The 22,966-nt window shown below is 56.1% G+C and overlaps 1 protein-coding gene across 3 annotated transcripts; it reads left to right on the top strand.

Moving 5' to 3' along the window:
* The first annotated feature begins 49 nt into the window (after window positions 1-49).
* Window positions 50-22,182, top strand: BRD9 (bromodomain containing 9). Of its 3 annotated transcripts, none has more exons than XM_081233886.1 (16): window positions 50-217; window positions 864-1,078; window positions 1,341-1,473; window positions 3,237-3,297; window positions 3,735-3,879; window positions 5,767-5,877; window positions 6,558-6,670; window positions 7,852-7,984; window positions 9,600-9,675; window positions 10,837-10,932; window positions 11,331-11,463; window positions 13,256-13,367; window positions 17,046-17,084; window positions 18,169-18,268; window positions 20,245-20,412; window positions 21,426-22,182. In XM_081233886.1, the coding sequence occupies exons 1-16, from the start codon at window positions 166-168 to the stop codon at window positions 21,524-21,526; spliced, it is 1,788 nt and encodes a 595-aa protein (XP_081090012.1). In that variant the 5' UTR covers window positions 50-165; the 3' UTR covers window positions 21,527-22,182. The 3 variants fall into 3 exon arrangements, with proteins under 3 accessions (XP_081090012.1, XP_081090011.1, XP_081090010.1); XM_081233885.1 differs by having other exon boundaries at window positions 6,555-6,670; XM_081233884.1 differs by having other exon boundaries at window positions 6,495-6,670.
* Window positions 22,183-22,966: the final 784 nt, after the last annotated feature.

The raw sequence follows: 22,966 nt of genomic DNA, 5'->3' as shown, positions 1-22,966 counted from the left end.
GACCCGGAAGCGCCGGCGCCGGCGGGCGGGTCACTTCCGGCCGCGGCGCCCGCTTCCGGCGCGATCCCACAAGCTCCGCGGCGAGGCGAGGCGGGCGGAGAACCGGGGCGGGGGGTCGGCGGCCACGGTGCGGCAGGGCTCGCTGCTGTCCTCGGCGCCGTCGCCATGGGCAAGAAGCACAAGAAGCATAAGGCCGAGTGGCGCTCGTCGTACGAGGGTGAGGCGGCGGACGCGTTTTGTGACGACGGGGGGGCGGGCGTTCCAGGCGGCGGGGATCCCGGGGAAGAGAGCGGGGGTCCGGGGCGCGCCGGCGAGGGTCTCGGGGCCGCGCCTCTCAAGCGTCCGTCTATCTCTGGCCGCATCCTGGAGAGAAGCACTGAGCACATCTGTGGTTCTTCGTCCGTATTTCCCGAGGTCTTCTCCCGCCTTTCCCGCCTGTGCCCTGGTCCGGCAGCCCCTGGTCCCGGTGTCAGGGACGCCGCACGGGGGCTGCTGCAGGACAGGAAGGGGGTGACCACGGGCCAGGACCTGGGGGTAGGGGATTGGGCGCCTGGGCCCCAGACGTGGTCTGGCTCCTGCCCCCTGACAGTGACCCAGAGATCTCCCTGCAGCCCCCCTGAGAATGACTGTGGGCGAGGGGGATGGAGCACCCCACCTGTCTTTGTGCCCAGCAGCATCTTTCGCTGTTGGTTTTGGCATTCCCCTGCTGTCCACCTGAGCTCAGCCGATCCCCCCACCTTCCTGGGCCTCTGTGTCCTCCCCGTGACACCCCAGCCTGGGCCCGCTATGCTGCCGACAGGGCAGCAGTATGCGCCTCTGAGCGCCCTGAGCACACCCGGTGAAGGCTGCCTGCGTGTCCACAGACTATACAGACAAGCCTTTGGAGAAGCCCCTGAAGCTGGTGCTCAAGGTTGGAGGAAGTGAAGTGACGGAGCTCTCGGGGTCCGGCCACGACTCCAGTTACTACGATGACAGGTCAGACCACGAGCGAGAGCGGCACAAGGAGAAGAAGAAGAAGAAGAAGAAAAAGTCGGAGAAGGAGAAGCACCTGGACGATGAAGAGAGGAGGAAGCGAAAGGTGAGCGGGGGCGGGTGGAGCAAGGGCTTCCTGGCCTCGGGAGGGGATGCTCTGTTTCTCGCAGGGCGCAGGGCGCACGGTGCCGGGGTCGGTTGCTTCGCATCCCTTCTTGTCTGGCCCGTGGGGGGCGGGTCTTTGAAGGGTGGTGTTGGAGTACGAAGGGGCTCTGGAAGAGGGCTTTTCTCTCTTAGCTTTCCCTGAGGAGCGTGAGGTCTGTTAACAAGCGCTTCGTTGCTCTCGCTGCCTTGACCCCGCCTCACAGGAAGAGAAGAAGCGGAAACGGGAAAAGGAACACTGTGACACAGAGGGAGAGGCGGACGACTTTGACCCCGGGAAGAAGGTGGAGGTGGAGCCGCCCCCCGACCGGCCTGTCCGAGCGTGCCGGACACAGCCAGGCAAGTGGCGGCGTTTTCAGAGACGCCCTGGAGCTTTGGAGCTTGTCGCTGTGAGCTAGTGGCTGGCCTCTGCCCTTCAGCTCTTGGGAGAAGCACAGGAAGGAAGGAACAGCACTTTCTCTTCCAGGGCCTCACACAGAGTAGCTGGATGGACCTAAGGTTCTTGCCGTCCGCTCCGAACTCCGAGAGCAGGGCTTGGCCCACCGCTGCTCTTGGCCTTTTTTTTTTTTTTTTTTTAAAGCCCAGGAGCTAATGAGAAGCTCATAGTAGACGGGAGGAGGCTAGTGCTGGCATCGGTTGTTCAGGACAACAGCTCCCTTGGGAGCTATGCTGGCTCCAGCAGAGGAAGGCTTCTGGAGTGCTCGGGACCCTCTGATTTGTGTGTGGTCACTTCCCTCAGAGGTTGTCGGGAGGTGCTGAATTGGAGGCAGGTTTGTTCTGCAGGTGTTTCTTTCTTGGCTTGGGGTCTGGCCACCTTTGATTTGTCGGGGCAGGCGGGGGGAGGTACTGTATTGCACTTGCGGGGTTGCTGTTTCCTGGCAACACCCTCTCCTGCGGGAGTCGTTGCTGTAGGGAACAGGTAGGACTCAGGGCCCTTGGGCCTGTTGTGGAGCAGAGAAGGTGAGGCACAGAGCATCAGTTCCTCAGACGAACGCGCCTGAAGTTACCACAGTTACTAGTAATTGCTAGCTTAATCTGCATGACAACCTGTTTGAGGTCATACGTTTCGCACCTGCCCCGGTATACCTGAAAAGCTCGTGATCAGATGACGTTCTCTTGGACCTGTCCTGATCACTCTCGGGAGCGTCACTCTTGGGACCCGCAGGTCTTCACTCGTGTTGCCCTTCAGCCCAGGAGTGAGCCATTTCCCCAAGGAGCCCTGGTTCCTTGGTGGAGAACAGCATTCAAAATGCCAGATCTGGGCGCTGGCTGTGGGCCTTGGGGGACAAAGCTAGGGAGGACCAGTTAATACATACTCCTGTGGAAGGAAGCCTGTACCGACATCTGCGTTGACGTTCCCTGAAAACCGTGTCTTTCATGCTGTGGGCCCAGAGACGTAGTTGACAATTGGGGTCCTCACAGGAACCCTCATGTTTATCCCCATTTTACACATAAACAGAGGCGCGCCCACAAGTTTAGGCCCGTAAACGATAGCGAGTACAGCGATATCGGTGCATCCAGGGTCAGCTTCCACGTCCAGAGCCTTCGTCTGCTGCTTCATACCTTGTGTGGAATGTCCCAGGCCCAGGAGTGATGGGGGCTGGGGACAGGGTGAAGGGTGATGGCTCTGCATCACTCTTTTAGAGGGGTGTTGGCAGTCTGAGGGGTTTAGAGGACCAATGCTGCGGGTGCCCTTTTTCACCTTGCTGAGCTTTGCGGGGTCTGCTTATCTTTTTTTTTTTTTTTTCTTTTGTGCAATACGCGGGCCTCTCACTGTTGTGGCCTCTCCCGTTGCGGAGCACAGGCTCCGGACACGCAGGCTCAGCGGCCATGGCTCACGGGCCCAGCCGCTTCGCGGCATGTGGGATCCTCCCGAACCGGGGCACGAACCCGTGTCCCCTGCATCGGCAGGCGGACTCCCAACCACTGCGCCACCAGGGAAGCCCCCTGTTTATCTTTATATCCAGTTCTCATTTGAACCCAAAACATTGTAGAAAAAGAAATAGATAAATAAGTATTACGAAATCGGAGTTTTCTTTCTGGTGAAGTGATAACCAAACTCCTTTTCTTCCATTTTATTTTTTTACTTTTGAAATCGCCAGCTGAAAATGAGAGCACGCCTATTCAGCAACTACTAGAGCATTTCCTCCGCCAGCTCCAGAGGTAAAGAGCTTTCCTCAAGAGTTTGCGCTAGGGGACGTCTGGGGCGTCTCCCCTCTCTGGTGTTCTTGCCTCACCCCGTCACCTGTGAAGCAGGCACTTCACCTTCACTGGGTAACGCTCAGTCGGGGCGGTGGGGCACTGCCACGTGGGCGCAGAGCTGGGAGGGCTCGAGAACACCTCCTTCGTCTCCTCTGAGGCCACACCGGTTGTCAGACACCCTGATGTAGAGTCGTGGCAGGAGCCGGGATGGTACTTTTGGAATTTTCAGTGTATCCAAAATACCACAGTTGTAAAGAGCGTAAATTTTATTTGTTATTTTTAAGAAACAAATCTTAAAATCTGGTTAATTGTATCAGATTTTTAACTGTGAGGGGTTTTGTTTAGAAATTTAGGTTTCAGGGTTTTTCCAGTTTAAGTAAAGATGTTTGTGTTTTCAGAAAAGATCCTCACGGATTTTTTGCTTTTCCTGTCACGGATGCAATCGCTCCTGGATACTCAATGATAATAAAACACCCGATGGATTTTGGCACGATGAAAGACAAAATTGTAGCTAATGAATACAAGTCGGTCACGGAATTTAAGGTAAATTCATTTCAGCTCCTGAAGTAACTGTTCGGAGGCTCCATGTGTCTTCAAGTCCAGTAGACACTTCATACATCTTAGGTTGTTTCCAGTTCCAAGTGTTCGTGGGTGTTTCTGTGTTGGGTTGACGTTTCGCCAACATAGGGGTTGGTTGTACTTTTCTCAGTATTTTGGCCTAGAAGCTGGCCTGTATGTTGCGTGCCAGTAGACGTGTTTCTTTTTTAAGTTACTGTTTTGGCGTGAACGGACGTGTTGGGTCAGGCGAGGATGGGTTCGCTGTGGCCTCTGGCTCCAGAGTGGGTGTTTTTAGAAACATAATTGTCCTTATCTTAATGACCGGGAGTTTAACGTTTTTAGGATAATAGATCTTGATGTCTCCCGAGCACTTTGTTCCTAACTCCCTGTTTCTCAGCACTGGCTGTGAAAGGGGAAAGTTGCTCATTGGCTTTCACATTCGGGGGAGCTCGAAACAAATGCTTGACAACATTGACAATAATGTCACTTAGAAAAAGGCATTAGGTTTCTTAGGTTCTGTTAACTTTGGAAAAGCTTGGCTTTTCTGTTTTTATTTACTGGAGACCTTACTGAAAGGGTTTGCTGACCTGCAGAAACAGCACAACAGACAAAAGGGAGGGTGGGAGAAAAGGGAAGTTTTCATAGGAAGGTCAGGCACTAGTCCTGCAGGCAGGTGGTTAATAAAGATCCACGTCCTAGAGTCGCAACCTGTCTACCTGCAGGCCTCGAATCTGGTCACTCACGCAGTGACAAAGCCAAGACATGTCCTCCAGAGAGTGTTCTGAACCTGTCACAGTTGGGACTTGTGACAGAGGGACTTTACGGCCTCGGTCCCAGCCCTGGGGGCACTGGCACAGTGACTTGGTAAGGACTCCAGGTGGCACTCACCTGTGACAGGTGTACCCTAAGGAATTTGGCTAGGTGGTAAAATGCTGATATTTCAAAGCATTTACTTTTACTGTAAGTTTTTTACTAAAAGGCTCTTCTTTATCTTAGGAGAAAGTGTTTTTCTAATGGTACTAGAGTCACTGTCTGTAGACAGAATTTTAAATCCTATGGAAAACTCCCAGAGATAGAGGACTTGCCCACCTCTCAGCTCGTCCCTCTGCTTTTGCTTAAAAGAACTGGTTGTTGGTTTTTGTTCCTATTAATGTCTGAGTTCTTCCAAAGAGAGGGAATACGGTGGGTCAGGGAGGAAGCAGAGGGAAGCAGCATTTTACTCCTATGAAATGTGTGTATTACGTTCAGAAAGAAGTTACACACTTTGGCAAGCTTCTCACTGGGATATTTTTCATACAAGTAAAGATCAATGAACAATTAGGAAGATTTCTCAGAGTTTTAAAAAATTATGCTTTAATTACTCAGCCGTAAAACAGAATGAAATATTACCATTTGCAGCAACATGGATAAACCTAGAGATGATCATACTTAGTGAAGTATGTCAGATAAAGACAAATGTTATATGACATCACTTGTGGAATGTAAACAATGTAACAATCTGTATACAAGACAGAAACAGACTCACAGGCATAGAAAACAAACTTACAGTTACCAGAGGGGAAAGGCATGGGCGGGAGCATAAATTTGGACTTTGGGACTAACAGTTACAGACTATCATATATAAAGAACAGATGGGCAACAAGGACTTACTACATAGAACGGGGAACTATATGCTCAGTATCTTAATAGTAATCCGTAGTGGAAAATAACCTGTCAAAGTTCCTATAAATTAACAAAGATTACTCTTTGAATTGAAGAGCCAGATTGTTTTCCGCTCTGTTTCAGCCACTTCCGGCCTCTTTGGATAGAAAGCTCAACTCTTTGTTGTTATCTGTGGCGTTTCAAACTTGATGAATTCTTTTCTCTTTTCAGGCAGATTTCAAACTGATGTGTGATAACGCAATGACATACAACAGACCGGAAACCGTGTACTACAAGTTAGCCAAGAAGATCCTGCACGCGGGCTTTAAGATGATGAGCAAAGTAAGGGCCCCCCTAACAGCGAGCAAGGAGCCGCGGCTGTGAGCGCCCTCCTCCTCCATGGCCCTCGTGCCTAAGCAGAAGCTCACAGTGACCGACACGCTTCCATCCATCCGCCCCTGGCCACGGCGTGGACCCTCTGCTCTAGGGTAGCCCCCCCAGCCAGCTGCCCTCCCCACGCCCCTCTCCTGCAGGCGCTCTCTGCCCTCTGCTCCCGCCCCAGCTGCAGGGCCTCGCGTAGGGTTGGCACAGAGTTCCGGATCTGTTGGTCTCACTGGGTCGCAGCCTGCGTTGCGGGCTTGTTTTACGTGGTTGCCTCTCTGAACCCAGACAGCCATCCCGGGCATCCCAGGTGGCTTCCCCGACCTCTCCTGTGAGCCAGGCTGCATGCGTCATGCGTCCAGGACCAGTGCCTTGGGCCTGACAAGCCCATAGGTGAGGTGCATCCCCGCCGGCTCTGACCACTCCCGGCCAATTGGCACGCCCTTTGGTGCCGCACCCCGTGGCAGCTTAGCTGTTAGGCCAGGTGAGGCTGTGGCCACCCATCCCATCCCATCGTCATGGTGCCTTGGCCGGAGGGAGAGGTAAAGTCCCTGCTGCTCTGTCCTTTCTGATTCTAGGAGCGGCTGTTAGCTTTGAAGCGCAGCATGTCGTTTATGCAGGACATGGATTTTTCTCAGCAGGCAGCTCTTTTGGGCAACGAAGATACAGCCGTCGAGGAGCCTGTTCCTGAAGTTGTGCCCGTACAAGTAGAAACTGCCAAGAAATCCAAAAGGCCGAGTAGAGAAGTCATCAGGTAAAGGGCTGCCCGCCTTGGGGGCCGGGGCTCTGTGGGGAGCGGGTGACGAGCCGGGCCTCGTGGGTCTGCGCAGCTGCTGTGGACAGGCTGCCCGCATTGCTGGCGGGAGAGTGTGGTCTTTGGAAGCCGAGGGCCATGTTTGTAGCCCCCGGGCTTTCAAGGCAGCTGGGACAGGCCCTGGACCCTGTGTTCAGAGGGAGGTGACCCTTCTCCGCTGTCCACCTCGGGAATGAGGTGGCCGCGGTGGGTGCTGGGAGTGTCAGAAGACCCTGAGCCCCGGGGTCAGTTGTGAGGGGTGCAGCTCTCTGCTCTGTGACCCACACTCTCCGTGTGCCAGTGCACAGTGACTTGTCCTGGAAAAGAGTCACTGTCACCCTGACGGACCCCCTCCGGCCAGCCGGCCACACACACGCTCTGTCCCAGGTGTGGCTTGCCAGGCCCAGCTGTTTGGCTCTGCGGTGTCCACTGCTGACCAGTCACTGCTATTCCCACACTCATGCTCTGTGTGAATATTTGTTGACCCTTCACTCCCAAGACATGCCCTCTTGGGTAGAACGCGCATTGGCGACCTGGGCTTGCCCGTTGCAGGCTTGGCGCCGGTGTGCTGCTTTGGGCAGACAGCTGCGTGAGGGCGGGCTCCCCGTGCCGTAGCTGTGAGCGAGGGCCTGCTGTGGGCTCGAGAGCCCCCAGGAGGGCTCACCCCAGTCCCACAGTTCCGTGCAGGGGCTCGGCGCCTCTGCTTCTAGAGCCTTCCACCGGGAGGGGGTGGGGGGCGCCTCCCTCAGGCGCTGGCAGTCCGCTCTTCCTCCGCCTCTGCGGTCTTAGGCGCCCCGGGTCCTGGGGGGCCGCTCTCCAGCCCAAGCTCACTGCCAGCGCCCCAGCCCCGCGTGGGGTTGTCATTTTTTCTACTGGCGCCTCGAGTGGCACGAACCCGTGAGGCTGCTGTTGCTCTTAAAGTGACCGGAACGTGGAGGCGAGACACAAGCAACGTGGAGCGTCTGCTTGGCTCGTACTTTCTCGTCTTAGCCGAAGCGTCGGAAGTAGAAGGAAGGAAGTTACAGTGCGCTCCGCGCTGCCCTGTGCTGCGCCCTGGCGTGGCGTGAGGGACGGACTGTGGGGATGAGGGGTGAGCGTGCCCACGGGCGGCCCGTTGACTCCTGCCTGTCTCTGCCTCGTAGCTGCATGTTCGAGCCGGAAGGAAATGCCTGCAGCCTGACGGACAGCACCGCGGAGGAGCACGTCCTGGCCTTGGTGGAGCACGCAGCCGACGAGGCCCGGGACAGGATCAACCGGCTGGTCCCCGGTGGCAAGGTAGCACTCCCGGACAGGGTGGCTGTGTTTCTGCCAGGACAGCGGCACAGCCGGCAAGAGCGAGAGGTTTAGCCGGTCATCACGAGCATGCGGTCGGAGTCCCGCTGGTGTCCCGGCGCTGCTGTTGTCACCGGAGGGGTCAGCTCCTCGTCCCCACTGGCCGTGGTAGCCTGCTGGCCGGTCTCCCGGAGGGCAGGGAGGGACTCCAAGGGCACCTCAAGGACAGGCGGGGTGTGGTTGTGTGCGGGCCGCCTGCCAGCAGGGCCTCTAACCTCTGTCCCCGGACCGAGGCCAAGCCGTCCAGGACTCTCCGCTGTAGGTGAATCCTTTCCCCTGTGTGCTCACGTGTCTGTGTGCCCCTGCAGTCCCTCGTGGGTGTGACCCAGGTGTGAGCCTGTGCAGACGGCTGCTGGTCCTCACGAGGGGGCCCTGCCCTCCTCTGAGCACCTTTTCTCTGACACACAAGGTGTTCTCCATCCGTGCATCCAATAGAAATAGGGTGAATGACACACGTGTGCGGCTTTAAATTTCCTAGTAGTTGTATTAGCAAGGATACAGATGAAATTAACCCTAGTGTTTAGTTTGACCTGATATGTCTAAAATTTTATTTCAACGTGCAGTCTGTGTAAAGACTTATTACAGCTTTACTTTTTTTTTTTTGTACTAAGTCTGCGAAACGTGTTGGAATTTACATTTTACATAAAGAAGTTTGAAGTGGTAACAATTTGGATGTGTCGGATTATATGAAATACGTTACATTTTACGCCACCTGTTTTTTATTTCCAATGTGCCTTCTAGAAAGTTTGAAGTTGCCCGTGTGGCTCACGTGACAGTTCTTTCTGTTGAGCTCGCTTGTCTGCACTCCTGTGGCCTTTCAGCCCTGGAGTCAGCATTTCTCCAAGGAGCCCTGGTTCCCAGACCTAGACCTGGGCCCTGGTGGACAAAGCTAGGAAGGCCCCGTCCATCCGTACAGCCTGTATAACGTCCGTGTTTACGTTCACTGAACACCGAGTTTTCACACTGAAACCTTCAATTCCGTCCAACACCAGTGGGTCTGCTTTGCTTTTCCCCCTTACAGTTTCGTAGTTCCACTGTGAGAAACCCAACTTACATCGCCTCTCCATCCCCCTCTACCCCGCGCCCTGCTCACCCTGCTCAGACGCTGGACCCCTCGCACACACGGACCCACACGGCAGCCTCCCCTTCCTGGGCCCTCCCGACAGCCTGTGCAGGGGCTGCTCTTGTGCGCAGGCTGGTTTTCAAAGGGAGATGAGTTCCCACAGGTGTCAGAGGTGGATCTCTGGTCTCCTTGACCAGGCCCCGACCCAGCTCGTTTTGCTCGGGCCTCTGACTGCTGCAACAGGCTGTTTCTAGGGTTCGTTCTCTGTCTTCAAAGCTCCTGTTTGGAAGGGGTCCCAAGGAGCCCGTCCCAGAAGTTCTTCGATCGCACATGTGTGCACGTGGTCATTTGTTCACGGGGAAACAAGTAACTTTGTGGCCTTTTAGGATTCAGGCCGTCCTTGGAGGCCTTTGTTCTGTTGGTGCCTCGGTGGAGCCCTGGGCCAGGGAGCCAGGGCCATCCGGAGAGCGGGTGCTCAGGCGTGCTTCCTTGCAGATGGGCTACCTGAAGAAGAACGGGAACGGGAGCCTGCTCTACAGCGTGGTCAACACGGCCGAGCCGGACGCAGACGGTGGGTGGCTCACACGCGCTCCCCTCACCTCTGTCCCGTTCGGTGACCTTGCACCTCACAGCCTGCCCGAGATGCCCCTTTTCCCTGGTAACGATGCTGTGGTGAAGTGTAGATAAAGGCATGTCCGGTCTCCCACACAGCGGGATGCAAATGTGGTCAGTGGACCACCGGCGGCCATCCAGCAGGGCCGGAGATGCTGGTCAGACGTTTCGGACCAAGGGCCCCCAAGCCCCAGGTGCTTTGGGTCGCACTCCCCAAAGCTGCAGCAAAGCCCTGGGAGCTGGGTTTGCCTCACGGCCCAGCTGAGGCTCCTTTGTTGGAACCGGGGCACTGAGCTCTGCCCGCCCTCGAAGCTAGAACGAGGCGGGCGTCTGCCCCACACGGCCTGTTTGGCGATTGCATCAGGGAAGCTTTCGAAGGAGGCATGAGCTTCCTTGAAGGGAGGGTCCATCCAGCCTGTATGGTCACGGCTGTGGTCTTTAAAGTACTCCTACACTTTTCCATCTTCTGGAAAAGTATTTCAAAGGCTTGTCACACACACACAGCAGGTGAAACACTCCCCTTGTTCTCATCTGCGTGGATGTGGGACGGCTCTCACGGCCCAGCATGCCCCTCGGTGCTTCCCCGCCACCGCCAAGATGAGCAGGGCCACTCGGTGTCCTCTGATGGACAAGGGGGACACGCGTTGACCACTGCCTTTGACCTTCAGCTGGAGGGGATCCTAACGTTCTCGCCAAAAGAGCACAGGCGAGCTAGTCAACACTTAGCACGCGACTGAGGTTCAGGTTGGGGATGTGAAGGGTCCTGCTCAGGCCACTGGGCAACTTGAAGGGAGAATTCAGCGGAGGGACTGCCCTCAGGCTGCTCTGTTGCTCTTGTGACACGTGGCCCGAGGTCTCTTGGAGGTGGTGAGCGGTAGTGTGGGTTTGGGAAGGTTATGTTGCCCTGTGGTGGGCAGACCGCTGGCCTGTCGTCATGAGAGCCGCGGGGGCACCAAGGTGAGATCACGGTGCAGCTGAGATGAGGGAAAGGCAGCCGGCTTGGCAGGTCGGCTGTAGACGGGCACGGGAAGCCCCTGGGCCCGCCCTCCTGCGTGCACCCAACGCTGCCTGGGGTTGGGGGCTCCGGGGTCACCTGCTCACGGCCCTGGTCCCCTTGCAGAGGAGGAGACCCACCCGGTGGACCTGAGCGCGCTGTCCAGCAAGCTGCTGCCCGGCTTCACCGCGCTGGGCTTCAGGGAGGAGCGGAGGAACAGAGGTGAGCGCCCTGGGGCCCCGGCTCACCGCATGGGCGCCGCGTCCGGGCCTGGCCCGGAGCCTCACCTTACAGGGCAGGTCCCGGGAAGGACCTCACCTTACAGGTCAGGTGCTGGGACTCAGGAGCCCATCGGGTAGGTGGGCAGGAGCCGCCTCTGCCGCTGGGGGGTGGGGCCTGCGTGTGCGATTTACATTTCCTTCAACAAGCTGTCACGCTTCATCCATTGGAGGGGTCGCTAGACTGCAGCGGGGACCCTGCGCGAAGGGCGGGAGGGCGCGTGGGGCTCACGTTGGGCCCTCTGGTTTGTGCGGCTCCTCCGTGACCTCCCCGTCCTTGGAGGATGCGGCGTGGGCGTGGCGTGGCCCGCAGCCCTGACGCCGCCCCGCCCCCCCCCCCAGTCACCTTCCTGTCCGGCGCCAGCACCGCCCTGTCCACGCACAACAACTCAGTGTTCGGGGACTTGAAGTGCGATGAGGTGGAGCTGCTGTACTCGGCCTACGGAGACGAGACGGGTGTGCAGTGCGCGCTGAGGTGGGCGGTGCGGCCGGCTTGCGGGCAGGGCCCGGGTGGGGGCCGTGCGCCGGCCACGGCAGCGGGGCGGCTTGTTTCCAGTAGACCTCCGCGGCCACCGCAGGCGGCCCTGAAGCTCGGGACACTCGGTCGGTCAGGATTGGGAGGTGATGACGGTCCAGGCTGGGGCCACGGGATCCCATGTGTGGGACGGCCGTGCGCTGTCAGGGAGAGCCGGGGTCGCGGCTGTCCTGAAGAGGGTCTCGTGGCTGCGTGACGTCTCCAGCCACCAGAACAAAGCGGCTCGTATAGCACACACTCACGGCCTCCAGTCCTGGAGGCGGGAGCCGAGGTGCAGGTGCGGGCAGGGCAGCTCCTCCCGCGGCCTCTCTCGCCGGCGGGCAGACAGCTGTCCCCCGCACCCTCCCCCGACTTCCCTCTGCGTGTCTGTGTCCTGAGCTCCCTTCCTCTGGGGACACCAAGGTTAGGCCCCCCCTAAAGACCTGGTTTTAACTTAATCACCTTTAAAGGCCGCATCTCAAAATATAGTTACGTTCTGAGGTTTGGGGGCTCAGGGCCTCAACGTGTGAGTTTGGGGAACGCGGTTCAGCCCCAGCTGTAGTTAAAATGTGATGTTAAAATTAGTGATAGAGTACTGCATTTCTATAGGGCTGTTTTTGTATTTTTTGTTTTCTGAGACAAAGTAAAAGTGGATCATTTTTTTAGAATTTTAGTGGTTTTCTATGGGGAAAGTAACGATTTTGCTAGTCTCTGAGAAATAGAGTCTTCCCATATCAGACCTTTGTTTTATTTCAAAGAGAATATGGAATATTTTTGAAGATTACACAATAAGAAATCAGTTAGCTCCTAACACAGTAAATGAATACCTAACCCTGGTTTTTGTGCAAACAGAGAAGTGACGGTAAAGACGCAGGGAGGACGCTGCAGGTGGGAGGCTCGTGTCCCGAGCGGTGGCCCTCTCCTCAGCTCAGCTTTTGGGGCACCACTCCACGCCCCGTGGTTCAGGCAGCAAGTGCAGCCGGCACGAGCTCGCCCCCGGCGAGCTCAATATATGAGCTCAATATGTGACCTTCCACGAGCTCCTGGAAGGCCTACGGATCCCGGGCCGCCTGAACAGCCCAGGAAGCAGGCCGCGCCCTTCGCGGTTGCAGCGCCCCTTCCCCTGGGCACTCCCGGGCCCCTGAGAGAGCTGCTGCTCGGCCCTGCTCCCCAGCCCAAGGCTCCTGGTGGAGACCCTCCAGGCCCGCAGCCCTCCCCTCCCCACGTGAGGGCCTTTGCGGTCCGGGGCCCCTTCTGGGACTTTGCCTGGCTCTGTGCTTGGGCTGTGGGTTCTGTTCCTGGATGCCTTTCCAAATTTGCTGTTTAGTCTTATTTTGGATTTTCAAGCATTCACACGGTCCAGAAATCAAATGACACTCAAGGTGCACGTGGGGAGTCTTGCTCCCGTACCTGCCCCCCGCTCCCCAGCGTGGAGCCCTCCGCAGCACACTCTTCCTCAGGCTCCCTGTGTTTCTAAATCCAAAACGCGCAGATAGGAGCGTGCTGCTCTCGTGAAAGCTAGCGTGAGGTATGTCGGGATGCGGATACGTGTTCTTCACGTTGCTCTTTAACTTTTCTGGGTCATGGGCAGCTCTGATGAAGCTGTTGTCCACTCCCCAGACCGCTGCACCTGGAGGGCTGCAGCGCTCAGGGAGAGCCTGTCCTGTGGGGGGATGTCTGAGGGGCGTGCAGCCAGGATGGGGAGTGGGCACGGAGGGTGGCTTCCAGCCTGTTCTCTCGCGACCCCTCCCAGCCTGCAGGAGTTTGTGAAGGATGCCGGGAGCTACAGCAAGAAGCTGGTGGATGACCTCCTGGACCAGATCACGGGCGGAGATCACTCGCGGATGCTCTTCCAGCTGAGGCAGGTGGGCGCGCTGGGCCACCCCTGTGCCCGCCAGACTGGGCGCTAGGGGATGTGCTGTTTTGAGGTGACCGGTGGCTGTTGCTCCCCCGCTGGTTATTCTTTATTCTTTGTTTTTCCTGTAGTCCATTGTCTTTCAGAGAAGCTTCCAGAGTCCCTCTCTGTCGAGCGCGTACCCTCCGTCACTCTCCAGACCTACACTTCTTTCACCTGCTGTCACTGTCCTTCGTCCTGAAAACTTTGCTTTGACGTTTCTTAAAGGACAGATTTGCTGGCTGTGAATTTACGCAGCTTTTTCTTTATCTGAAAAGTGTCTTCGTTTTCCTTCATTTTTGAAAGTCATCTTCCTGGTGTGGAATTATAGGGTGATGTTTTAGCCTCTACTTAAAACGATGTCTTACTCGCTTTGTTTCTGAGGAAGTGTCTGCAGTCATTTTTATCTTTGTTTTCCATTTGTAATGTGTCTTTTTTGGTCAAGATCAAGGATTGGCAAATTTTGGCCCATAAGCTAATAATGTTTTTTACAGTTTTTGAAGATTTAAGAAAAAAAAGAAAAAAGAAAAACGTGCTACAGACCGTGTGTGACCGCAAAGCCTCAGATATTTGCTCTCCAGCCATTTGGAGAAAAAGTGCTGCCTGCTGCTCTAGATACTTGAAAATTATGGTCTTTATAACTGACTTACATCCGTTTACTTTTGGTGTTTCTTCGTGTGCTTTTCCTTGTATTTATTCTGCTTAACATTTGTTGAGCTTCTTGGGCTTCTCAGTGTATAGTTTTCATCAAACTTGGAATATTTTCAGCCTTTGTTTCTTCAAATATCTTTTTTCTTTTTTGTGTGTGAAGTCTAGATTGTGCTTTTATTTCTTTATCATTTTTTTATTGGAGTCTAGTTGATGTGCAATGTTATGTAAGTTTCAGGTATACAGTATAATGATTCACAATTTTTAAAGTTTATATTCCATTTCTAGTTATTATAAAATATTGGCTCTATTCCCCGTGTTGCACAATACATTCTTGTAGCTTATTTGTGCAGAGTAGTTTGTACTTCTTACTCCCCTGTTTTGCCCCTCCCCCCTTCCCTCGCCCCACGGGTTACCACTAGTTTGTTCTCTGTGTCTGTGAGTCTGCTTCTTTTTTGTTGTATTCACTGGTTTCTTGTGTTTTTTAGGTTACAAATATAAGTGATAACACACAGTATTTGTGTTTCTTTGTCTGACTTATCTCACGTAGCATAAAACCCTCCAAGTCCATCCATGTTATTGCCAGTTGCAAAATTTCATTCTATCTTATGGCTAAATAGTACTTCGTTGTGTGTGTGTGTGTGTGTGTGTGTGTGTGTGTGTGTGTGTGTGTGTGTGTGTGTGTGTGTGTGTGTGTGTGTGTGTGTGTGTGTACATACACACACACACGCACACACCCATATACACCACATCTTTTTTATCTATTCATCTGTTGATGGACACTTAGGTTGCTTCCATGTCTTGGCAAACATAAATAATCTTCTGTGAACATTGGAGTGCATGTATCTTTTCAAATTAGTATATATTTTGGATATATACCCAGAAGTGGAATTGCTAGATCACATGGTAGTTATGTTTTTAGTTGTTTTGAGAAATCTCCATACTGTTTTTCCATAGTGGCTGCACCAATGTACATTCCCACCAACAGTGTAGGAGGGTTCCCTTTTCTCCACGCCCTCTCCAGCATTTGTTATTTGATGACAGCCACTCTGACAGGTGTGAGGTAATAGCTCATTTTGGTTTTGATTTGCATTTCCCTGATGATTAGCAATGTTGAGCATCTTTTCACGTGCCTGTTGGCCATCTGTGTGTCTTCTTTGGAGAGATGTCTGTTTAGTTCTTCTGCCCATTTTTTAATTGGGTGGGTTGTTTTTCTGATGTTGAGTTGTATGAGCTATTTATGTATTTGGGATATTAACCCCTATTGGCCATATCATTTGCAAATATTTTCTCTCATTCAGTAGGTTGTTTTTTTGTTTTGTTTATAGTTTCCTTTGCTATGCAAAAGCTTTTAAGTTTAATTAGGTCTCGTTTGTTTTTGCTTTTATTTCCTTTGCTTTAGGAGATAGATCCAAAAACAAAAATATTGCTACGATTTATATCAGAATGTTCTGCCTATGTTTTTTTCTAGGAGTTTTATGGTTTCTGGTCTTACACTTAGGTCTTCAATCCATTTTGAGTTTATTTTTGTATATGGTGTTAGGTAGTGTTCTAATTTCATTCTTTTACATGTAGCTGTCCAGTTGTCCCAGCACCACTTGTTGAAGAGACTGTCTTTTCTTGCATTGGAAGAAGTAATATTGTTAAAACAGCCATGCTATCCAAGGCAGTCCACAGATTCAGTGCAATCCCTATCAAAATACCAGTGGCATTTTTCACAAAACTGGAACAAATAATTTTAAAATTGATATGGAAACACGAAAGACCCCGAATAGCCAAAGCAATCTTGAGACAGAATAGCTGGAGGTATCACACTGCCAGACTTTAGACTGTACTACAAAGCTAGAGTAATCAAAACAGTGTGGTATTGGCACAAAAACAGACACACAGATCAGTGGAACAGAATAGAGAGCCCAGAAATAAACCCACCCACTTCTGGCCAATTTATGACAAAGGAGGCAAGAACGGTTTGATCAATTTTCTGAATGTGAACTGTGTTCAGAGTGGCATAATTTCAGATGTGCCACAGCATAAATAACATCCAATAATGAAATGTATATGTCAGCAGAAGTTTATGTGAGGAAACAGACGTTAAAATAATGGCAGTATGGGCTTCCCTGGTGGCGCAGTGGTTGAGAGTCCGCCTGCCGATGCAGGGGACGCGTGTTCGTGCCCCGGTCTGGGAGGATACCACATGCTGCGGAGCGGCTAGGCCCGCTGAGCCTACGCGTCCGGAGCCTGTGCTCGGCAGCGGGAGAGGCCACAACGGTGAGAGGCCCGCATACCGCAAAAAAAAATAATAATAATGGCAGTATTTATTTTTCTACTTAAAAGTCGTGAAGCTTTTAACACAAGTGCATCTCAGAAACATCATCTTGAGCAAAAGATCACAGATGGAGAGCGTGCAGGCTGAGTAGCTGTTTCTAGGTTCATCCACAGAACTAGGGTAGTTTCAGACAGTGCTCCTGCCAGATCACAGGACACGGCTCAGCGCATCCTTTGTGCTGTGGTCAGAGTGGTGGTCACAGGGGTGGTCAGGTGTACGCCCTCCCCTGGCGCTGAGCAGGCCAGAGAGAAGGGTGCCTGGCCTGTGGCCCCACCCCTGCGAGGGCGGTGGCACCACAGGTGTCCTGCTCTGTCGGGATCCAGCTGGTCTCTGGATCTCTCTACCTCCTGGGTTAAACCGCCTTCCAGGTTAAACCATTGGCTGTTTTTCCAAAGTCTGACTTGCCTCTTTGGTGTTCTGCCCCCGGGGATGCAGACGCAGGTTGGGGTGCTCTCCTTGGTGTCCACCTCACCCCAGGGTGGTCTCGTGAGCCGGGCCCCACGGGGTGAGTGGCGGCCTCGTGCTGGCTGTGACCCACGGGCCGTGTGATTCACAGTGCAGCATGACCCCATGAGGGCCAGCTCGGAGCAGCGGATGAGCCGCGTCCACCTCACGCGTGGGCGACTGGATGAGTGGTTCTGTGGAACACTGGTTCTTGTCTCTTTTGCTTTGCAGAGGAGAAGCGTTCCGACGAAGCCTCCAGATGAAGTAAAGGTGCGTCTCGTGGACAAGTTAGTAGAAACCTAATCGTTTGGGTTCCCGTGAGGACAGTTGTGTTTGGCCTTTGAAATGGGATGGTTGAGATTTTTTATTTAGAAACTGGCTACGTTGCTGATGAGGAATCTTAAGTGGTGGTCCCCCCAGCCCGACTGTGATGACTGGGCTGAGGGTGTGGGCACAGCACATTCCTCCAAATTGGACAGAGGGATTCACGGGCTGGCAGGGCGGCCCACAGGGTGAGCAGGGGTCTTCCAGCCCTCCCAGAAGGTGGGCTCGCCGGTGGGCACGTGCTGTCAGCTGGGGCGTCCCGGGGCCTCGCCAATGCGGGGGCAGGCACTCGGAGGAAACGCTCTGCTGCGGTCCGGCCATGGTTTCCTCATCCTGCCCTGGGGTGACTTGGAGCACTTGTGGCCCCCAGCTTTGCACACGGCCATGTGGGCAGAGGTGCCAGGACTCTGGGCAGGGTATGGGGGCCTGGACTGCAGGGGTCACCTGGCCTTGGTGACCGGGGAGCCCACCCAGGGCAGAGCGTCAGGTGCCTGTCAGGTGGGGGCCCTTTGATGGGCAGAATTGGAGAGGGTGCCGAGGGCATCTCCCCCGGGTGCACGGGGCAACCAGGCTTCTGCTCGGGTCTCTGTCTGGATTACACAGACACGTGTGGCGTTGGGTGCCAGCCTCGCACAGTCTGTGAGGAGTTGGGATGGGCTGCAGGCCACCTTGGGCAGGGACACGCCCACTCTGGCCCGCAGCAGGGCCTCCGTGGGTCAGCCCAGAGAAGGAAAGAGAGTGCGCTGCTCTGGAATCTGCCACGTTACCTGTTAAGTTCCTGGAAGGTAGCCTGGCCCTTCAGGTCTTGGGTCTCTCTCAGGTCCCCTCAGTGCCTGTAGGTCCCCAGAGACCGGCAGCCTTCATTGCTGGTCCAGGTACAGGCATCCTCTGGGAGCTCACCCCTGGGCTGCAGCGTGGGCTTCTCGGGGTGGACACGACGCGACAGGCCTGGCCTCCCCATGGCTGACAGGCCGTTACATCCGTGTCAGCTGCCTCTCCTTTCCTGTCTCACGTTGCTTGTCTCCTGCAGGCAGGGGACCCTCTCGGGGATGGTGGCTCCACCCTGGACTTCATGGCCATGAAGTCCTATTCGGACGTCTCTCTGGACATCTCTGTGCTCGGCTGTCTGGGTAGGTTGTGCTGGGCGCTGTGTGTACCCTGCCCCCCAGGAGGGTGGCTCGGCCCTGCCCATTGGCCACACGATGAAGACCCCCATCCTCAGGACCCCCCCAGGTGACTCCAAATGGGGCTCGCCCGGCTCTCCTGTCTGACTTCAGGCCCCATCCTTGGGAATCGTCTGCTGGGGTGCCGCCCCCGGTGTGTGCATCGGTGTGCTCACCACCGTCGTCCACGTGTGCCCACTGGGCTGGCCCCATCGGGGAAGATGGATGCCTCTGTGCTCCCCTCGGCTCTTGGGTGCTGACGAGGCCCTCCCAGTCCCTCGTGGCCAGTGGTTTTCGTGGTGCATCTCCTCCCGTCCCCCTTCAGACCTGCTGGACGTGCTATGCGTCCCCTCGGTGGTCTCGCCCAGGGCAGTTCCCCCAGGGGACCTGGGGCAGCCTCTGGAGACGTCTTTGGCCTCACACTTGGGACCTGGTGCTTCTGGCCTCAAATAGACAGAGGCCGGAGGTGCTGCTGATGGCCCTGAGGCCCCAGAAGAGCCCCAGCAAGAATGGCCTGGCCTGAGGTCGGGGGCCGAGTCCGGGCCCCTGCCTGCTGTTGGAAGTGGACCTCGTCACCGCGTCTTGAAGGGTGTCAGGCAGGCCGCACTCCATCACGCAGCCCGGCAGGCCCTGCCTTCTGGTTGAAGCGCTTCAGACCCCTGGTGTTCAACACAGTTGTGGATAGGATTGTGTTCCAGCCTGCCATCTGGCTGTTTTCTGGTTTCCCAGCGGTTCAGGGGTCCCCAGGACCACCCCCAGATGTGATTCCTTAGGACCCCAGGACTCGGCAGGTGGTGGTCGTACTCACGGCTCATTACAGCGAAAAGACAAAGTCCAGGATCCCCACAGGGGAGGGGCCCGGCGGGGGTTGCTGCGGGAGGCCCGGCAGCAGCTGCCAGCGCCCTCCCCGCGGGCCCCCGGCTGGGGCTGGGGCGACCGGCACCCTCTGCGTGGCCCAGCCCCAGGCCCCGGACTCCCAGCAGGAAGGCAGGGGCCCAAGACAAAGCACACTGTGGCACAGACGGTCTGGCACCGCGACCCCTCGGTCACTCGGGTGGTGGGACCCAGCCACGGGCCGGTCTGGCCTTCTGACCAGCTGCTCTTTCCTCCTGCGGAGTCTACGGTTTTCTCCATTTTACCTGTTTTTGGTAGTTTGGTTACGGCAGCCCTGGTTTGTTCTCCTTTAGGTTTACGTTTCCTCGTTGGGCCTGGGGGTTTGGCGTTCTTACTGAATGGGGGGGGGGGTCTGGCTGTAGTTCTTCAGCACTCTCCTGAGCCCAGTTCTGCCCGTTTGCCTTTGGTCTTTTCTCTGCTTGGTTTCGGGCCGTGGCAGACAGAGTCCTGGGGGCACTGGGCGCCCTTCCTACTGCCGGCCTGTCAGTCTCCTGGGCTCACTGTGGCTGCCGTCCTCTTCACCCCAGAAGCTTGTCTTGCACCGTCCCCTTCTTGCCTCCGGGCACGTGTCCTTTGCCTTATGAACACGTGGTGTGTGTTCCTAATCGCCGTCCCCGCATCTCATTTGCAGTGCTCCCCCCGATGGGGCTGCGTGTCCCTGTTTCTCTGCCTGCCTGGTCGTGGTGGGTCGGATGCGCTGTATTTAGTCCATGCCTTTGCACATGCCGGGCGCTGTTCTGATGGTCGTTAGGCAGATTGGAGCGCCGGGCCCTGTCCAGGTTTTTCTTAGGCCACATCTTAGGGTGCAGAGCCAGGTCAGTGCCGGGCGAACGTCGTCCCACCATTAGGCCGCGCCCTGCTGGGGGCCTGGGCCACAGGTGACCACAGCACGTGTGTGGCTCTTGACCCCCCAAGAGGCCACCTCACGCTGACACAGGGCCAGCTCGGCCAGGTGGCTGTCGTCCTTGTGCGCGTGGTGACCCGCGGGCGTGGCTGCGGATGGACGCGCTGGCCGGCCTGCCCCACATGCCATCATCCCGTGTGTGCAGGGAAAGTGAAGAAGGAGCTGGACCACGACGACGGCCACCTGAGCCTGGATGAGACCACGAAGCTCCTTCAGGACCTGCAGGAGGCGCAGGCAGAGCGTGGGGGCTCCCGGCCGTCCTCCAACCTCAGCTCCCTGTCCAACGCCTCTGACAGGGACCAGCACCACCTGGGTGAGGCCGCCTCGTGCAGAGTGGTGTGGGTCGCGGCCGGGAAGACCCTGGGAGGCCAGGGCACGTGCGGGGCCCCGTCCCCTGGGATTCCCGGGTCAGGCAGCTGCACTGAGGTGAAGGGTTTGGATGGGACTCAGTCTAGGGATTTGGGGGCTTTGGGCCGGAAGGTGCTGCAGGTCCTGTGTCAGGAGGAGCCCCGGGCCGAGGACCTGCCAGTCTCCAGGGTGAGGGATTGGGAACGTTGCTTTCTTTCTGCTGTTCCTGCTTCTGGTCCTGAGGCAGCGTGTGGACAAGTGTGTTCCTGCAGGACCCTCGTGTGGGGAGCGCACAGGACCTTGCTTGGCCTGGGAGTCCCCTGTTGAACCAGTGAGGGTGGGTGGGTGGATCAAGACCGTGCCCGGACAGGGTGTCTCCTGGCTCCTTGAATGTGCTGGATTAGTCCTCATGCTGCCTTTTTAGTTTCCAGATACAGACCCTGAGTTACTCTTTCAATGTAACAAATCTGGGCATTTGGGGGAGGGGGAGATGAGTGATCACCTGCAGAGGTTTGGCTAAGACTGTTGTGAGGACCAGCATTTTGGTCCTGTTAACCTTGTGATAAAGGCATGTGAAGGAGGTTCCAGGTGACCTTGGGGCAGCTCCAGATATGAGGACCCCAAGGTCCTGGTGGACTCAGGGTGACACTGGGGCTCCTCCGGAGGCTGGGATTGTCTGAGGACCCCCAGCCGAGGAGCCTTCCTTCCTGCAGAAGCAGCAGCCCTGCTACATGGAGGCTCGGGGCCCCCTTTCTGGGGCCATCGGGTGGCCCATCTGGGGGAGCCTGGGAGCCACTGCTCGGGGCTGAGGCCCAGGCTCAGCTGACTGCAGCCACGTGGACGTTCGTATTCAGCACGCGTGCACTTGTAGCTTTTAAAGTTGTCCCGTGGAGCAGCGGTGCCCCTGAAGGAGGGTCCTGAGCTGCACACGTGTGGCAGACCCTGGGGTGACACGTCCCTTCTCTCCCGTGATTGCAGGAAGCCCTTCTCGCCTCAGTGCTGGGGAGCAGCCCGAGGGGACCCACGACCCGTACGAGTTTCTTCAGTCCCCAGAGCCCGCAGCCTCCACGAAGAGCTAGCCCTGGAGGTGGCCTTTGGTGGTTTCTTATTTTGTAAGCTTTTATTTGCATGTACAGAGATTTTGTCGTGAGACGAAAACTTTCATTTTGTCCCCTTTGGCGTGCGGGAAGCAGCCCCGGGGAGGTGGTGACTTGTCTGTTATCATGTTAGCCGCACTGGGATGCAACGTTTCTGTGGTAGCCCTGTGGGTCCTGAAGAGCTGGAGATCACTCATAAAGGGTGTGTGACCAGATGCTGGGAAGCTGGTGTGGTCTGTCTCTGAGCTTCTCGGTGGCGGTGAAGTTCTCCTCTGTGCCTGTGTGGACGCACCTGTCTGCCCCGCGTCCTACGGGAGAAGCCCTTGGGAGGCAGACGTGGGTGCGTCTGTCTCTGTTCCCTGGGGCATCCTACATGTTCCCGCCCCGCCCGTGCCCCACGTCCCCACGTTTCCCAGGCGGGTCATGGCGGGGGCCGCGTGGGGGCTGGGAGTGAGGACAGCGTCCCCCGTTCTCTGAGCCTTGTGCTGAGAGGGGCGCCCCCTGCTGACAACTGGCCTGGCCTGCTGGCCATGGCGAAGGGTTAAGTGTCTGAAAACACTCTGTTCTGGATGTGTTTACTGGATGCCTGTTTGTATTTGCAAAATGTAAATACAGATCTTAATAAAAAGATACACAAAGAGTGTCGTTACGCGTAGTTATTTACAGCACTGCTAGGTGTCCCCTTTTGCGTGACTTAGTAAAAACCCTTGTCATGCGAGCTGGATGGCATTCCTTCTTCCTAGCCCCGTCTCCTGCGGTCTCCTCCGCATCTGGCCCGGTTCTTGGCACCGCAGTGACGTCCAGGGTCACACCCATCCCCGCACAGTTTTCTGTTCCCTCGCCGTGAAACGTAAAACCGGAGCCTCCGTTACCTCCCGGGGCAGGGTCAGTCCTGGGAGATGTGTATGGCCGAGAGGCCAGGGAGCAGGGCTGGCTGCCTCGCTGTCTGGACAGACGAGGATCCCCATGAGCCCTGGGGAAAGGGGAGCACAAGGCATCTCACAGGCGAAGGGTCAGGAGCAGCTGTGGCTGCTGGAGTCTCGGCTCCTGGGTCAAGTGTGAGGACGAGGTTGTAATGGACGCCCTGGCCTCCCCCAGCGTGAGCTGAGCCCACCGCCTTTTCACCGAGGGCTGAAGTTCTCCGGGCTCAGGCACGGGTGGTGAGGGTCCCTCCTGAGGGTCTCTTGGTCCCGCCCCTGTGCCGCCTGCCCCTCCCCTAGATCTGGTGATGAGTCCCAGCGGCGGGGCCCCGGCCTTGTGTCGCGCCTTGGGTGTTGCCACGAGACCCGGCTCCCCTCACGTGGGCTTGCGCTGAGCGAGAGGCACCTTGCATTCCCGCTCATCCAGGACCTGGGAATCAGGAGAGGAGTGAGGAGAGTGTGTTCTGGCTGCGCGTCTGGCTGCGGGGAAGGTGGGTGCTTC

Source organism: Mesoplodon bidens, assembly GCF_964165515.1.
Source record: "Mesoplodon bidens genome assembly, chromosome: 4".
Taxonomy (NCBI): Eukaryota; Metazoa; Chordata; class Mammalia; order Artiodactyla; family Ziphiidae; genus Mesoplodon; species Mesoplodon bidens.
The sequence above is the reverse complement of the archived record's forward strand: the minus strand, read 5'-3'. Positions and strand labels throughout refer to the sequence as shown.